General features: G+C 35.9%; 2 protein-coding genes across 2 annotated transcripts; both read right to left on the bottom strand.

The window, feature by feature from the left end:
* Nucleotides 1-597: 597 nt before the first annotated feature.
* On the bottom strand, nt 598-1592 carry LOC139876096 (uncharacterized). The gene is made up of 2 exons (XM_071863396.1): nt 887-1592; nt 598-794 (listed from the first exon to the last, which is right to left on the bottom strand). The coding sequence occupies exons 1-2, from the start codon at nt 1590-1592 to the stop codon at nt 598-600; spliced, it is 903 nt and encodes a 300-aa protein (XP_071719497.1).
* A 14-nt stretch (nt 1593-1606) lies between these two features.
* On the bottom strand, nt 1607-3408 carry LOC139876095 (uncharacterized). Its single transcript, XM_071863395.1, has 3 exons — nt 3345-3408; nt 2062-3246; nt 1607-1689 (listed from the first exon to the last, which is right to left on the bottom strand). The coding sequence occupies exons 1-3, from the start codon at nt 3406-3408 to the stop codon at nt 1607-1609; spliced, it is 1332 nt and encodes a 443-aa protein (XP_071719496.1).

Here is a 3408-nt window from a genome sequence, read left to right as displayed (position 1 = left end):
GATGACTTACCTTTATAGGTGCTGCAACACCTCTTTGAATACTACGTTTTTTGTTGTATTCGATAACTCGTTGTCTTTGTTCAAAATTAAGGCCTTTAAACCCTCTTTGGAAGTCACCCTCAACAAAGCAACATATAATTGACCATGACTGAATACCGGTTTCGGTAGGAATAAACCAACATTCGATAATGATTGTCCTTGGCTCTTGTTGATAGTCATAGCAAAGCATACCACAACCGAAAACTGTCTCCTTTGAAATCTAAACGGAATTCGTTTGTCTAAAGGTACAATTAACATCCTTGAAATAGCTGTAAGTTTCCCAACATGTGTACCTGTCAAAATTTTAGCTTTAATAACCTTGTCACATAGTTCAATGACCTGCAACCTGGTGCCTTTGCACAGTCCACCCGATTGATCAATGTTCCTAAGAAGCATAACAGGTACTCCAACTTTCAGTGTTAGAGCATGTTTAGGTAATCCACCAATGCTGATGCTGTTCAAATAGTCCATTGTATACAACTCACTATTAAAGTCTGCATCTCTAGAAGAATGACATATGCTGTCCGAGCTCAAATATGTCCGTGCTTCGCCATCCAGTCATTCCATCATCCTATCGTTTATGACATTAACGTATTCGTGTGTTGGAGCAAGAATAGCACGTTCTTGGTAGTAGGTTGGATTTCCAAGGTTTTGAAGATAATCTGGATAGATAGAAGCTATAATTGAATCAATTGGATCGTGGACATCATTTATTAATACATCTTCGGGCATTTCCACATCAGAAATTCCATCGTCTGTTGGATTAACATTACCATCACCAATGTTTAGCAACCAGTTTGCGAACTTTCGTATATCTTCCATTTTTTTTTCTGTTCTCGAGAAGTACCTAAAGGAACTGATGAAAGACGCATATTAATTGTTAGCTTCAGAACAGTTACATGATCCCATATGTACGATGAGTTAAGTGATGCGTTCACAATATCCTCTCTTTTGCCTTGGGTTATAACAGGTAATACTTGTCTGAAATCACCACCAAAAACGACAACCTTACCTCCGAACGGTTTGTCAATGTTATCTGGATTAATAGTTCTGCATATGTCACGAAATGAACGATCCATAGTTTCAACACAATTCCTTTTAACCATTGGTGCTTCATCCCATATAATCAACTTAGCCCTTCTTATCAATGCAGCGAGGTTACTGTTGGGCAAGATGCCACAAAAAGATTCATCGGCTGGATCAATAGGAATTGCAAACCGAGAATGTGCAGTTCTTCCACCAGTTAACAATAAAGCGGCTATACCACTGGAAGCAACATTGATGACAATTTGACCTTTACTTCTAAAACCAGCTGACAAAGTTTTCCATAAGAAAGTTTTTCCAGTTCCACCGTATCCGTATAAAAAGAAAACACCCCCATTTTCAGCTTCTACTGCATTTTCTATCGTATCATATGCGTTCTTCTGGTCTGCATTTAGTTTAGCAATAAGCTCCAAATGTTCGGCTTCCAGTGCTGGCATATTGTACGATAGTTCATCTATGATGAGCTGGTTACCAGACAAATTTAAATTTATACCGGTAGGCATCGGCATTGAAGAGTAGTTCTTTAAAGATTGCCGTTACGCTGAAGATGTTTTTCTATGTCATCCAATATTATGTTTTGAAGTATCTCTGTTGTTGGTTGAACAGCTGCAGTATATTACAAATTTGTATTGATTAGAAAGAATATAAAGGAAACACCTAAAACATCTGAACAAATTGATGTAACATGTACATATTAAGAAATATGGCCAATAATAATACATGATGGTAAATTGATTTTAAAAAGTTTCTGAGATATACAGGTTCCATTTTTTTTTTTTTTTTCCAATCATTTTTTTTACTTCGTTTACTAATACATGTGATATAGATTGATGCCTTTTTTTGGTTAGTTTGTTTGTTTGTAGTGTGGTTATTATGTAGAAGATTAAAACAGAAAAATTAAAGGTGTAGCATAGCTTTAAATAAAAATGTTTTAACAATTGTAATGCAACCACTAATGTTAATTAAATAATGGATTACCTGATATGCTTTGGTGAATGATATCTGCAGACAAATATTCAAATGTTTGTTCGAACACGTATTCTGGTCTACTTAAACTTTCTGAAAGTAGTAGTTGAGCAAAAAAATTACGAACAAAAACCCCTGATCCCCAAGTACTTGTGTCTTTGATGGCGTCGATGTATTCTTGATCATCGTCTAATAATCCCATTTCATAGCAAGCAGCTTTAAAATTTAGACAAAGCACACCATTTACCGTCCTTATATCTTCGTAACACTTTGGACATTTAACATTATTCAGTAAAATTCTGAGGTAAAAAAGTTCACCGGTCGAAGGCGATACGTGGTGAATACGACCTATTGAACATGTATCTCTTTTCCTTGTTGTCCATAGTCTTGTATCTTTGTTCCAAACAAACTTGGTAGGAAATTCGACATAAGTCAACTGTCTGGCGTATTCGTTGACTTGATTACACTTCATCCATTCGAGAAACTGAGATGTGTTAACTGATGGCTCATCCAGTACGGTTTCGATCAAATCGTTTTCATCAAAGATAATGGAATGCTGGTCTGGCAAGTGAAAAGCTAAACGTATGACTGTAGGATTTCGATGGTTTATATCAAAAGACAAAATTCTCCAAACAGCCTCACATGATGAAACGTATTTGCAGTCATAGTATTGTTTTATTTCATCCGTATCTTCATCGCATACTCCTGCTGTAACCCTATCGTTACTCTTATGGATGTATTTGAATAAATACTTGATGGCTCCCACTTGGTTGCACCATTCTACGTTGATGTGTGCTTGATATTTTTTAAGAAGCTTTGCATTATATGGGACAACATATCCGTTGTCCAAATCATGACCCTGTTTAGTAACTTTTCTGCCATTGTCTCGTCGTCTATAAACAGGATAACCATCAGTGTCAACACTCCTTTCCTTAGCAAAAGGCTTTGGAAATTTTTTCATGCATTTCTTGTCATCGTTAGTGCACACTTGTTTAGGATTCTTTTCACCACAGGGACCATGTATCATTAATTCTGACACCAGTTGATAAAGTTCTGGATCTTCGTCTTTATCAGGTATTTCAGCTGAAATATATTCATCTATGTCTTCCGGTTCTGGAAGTTTGTCTCGTTCATTAAGGAAAAGACATAAATGTATGTGTGGTAATCCACGTTTTTGAAACTCGACGGTATAAAGTTCTGTTAAAAGTATGAAACAAATGTAAGTCAACACAGGTGATTAATATTACAAATAATGATTTTAAAGGCGAAGTAATAAAAAATTATTAATTACTTACCAGCTTTTACCCTTCCAAAAATTTTATTGCGCCTTATATCCTCAATCAAGCGATCAAGTTTCAT

The sequence above is a fragment of the Rutidosis leptorrhynchoides genome, chromosome 11 (assembly GCF_046630445.1).
Source record: "Rutidosis leptorrhynchoides isolate AG116_Rl617_1_P2 chromosome 11, CSIRO_AGI_Rlap_v1, whole genome shotgun sequence".
Classification (NCBI taxonomy): domain Eukaryota; kingdom Viridiplantae; phylum Streptophyta; class Magnoliopsida; order Asterales; family Asteraceae; genus Rutidosis; species Rutidosis leptorrhynchoides.
Note: the sequence above shows the minus strand (reverse complement) of the source record. Positions and strands in the feature narration are given on the sequence as shown.

Excerpts from the sequence above, each read along its gene's own strand:
- LOC139876096 (XM_071863396.1), bottom strand. The coding sequence starts at position 1,592 with ATGCCGATGCCTACCGGTATAAATTTAAATTTGTCTGGTAACCAGCTC. Across the intron at positions 795-886 it reads TCTTTCATCAGTTCCTTTAG|ACGATGGAATTTCTGATGTG; the intron begins GTACTTCTCGAG and ends TTAATCCAACAG.
- LOC139876095 (XM_071863395.1), bottom strand. The coding sequence starts at position 3,408 with ATGAAACTTGATCGCTTGATTGAGGATATAAGGCGCAATAAAATTTTT. Across the intron at positions 3,247-3,344 it reads TTTTGGAAGGGTAAAAGCTG|AACTTTATACCGTCGAGTTT; the intron begins GTAAGTAATTAA and ends TACTTTTAACAG. Across the intron at positions 1,690-2,061 it reads CATTCACCAAAGCATATCAG|CTGTTCAACCAACAACAGAG; the intron begins GTAATCCATTAT and ends AATATACTGCAG.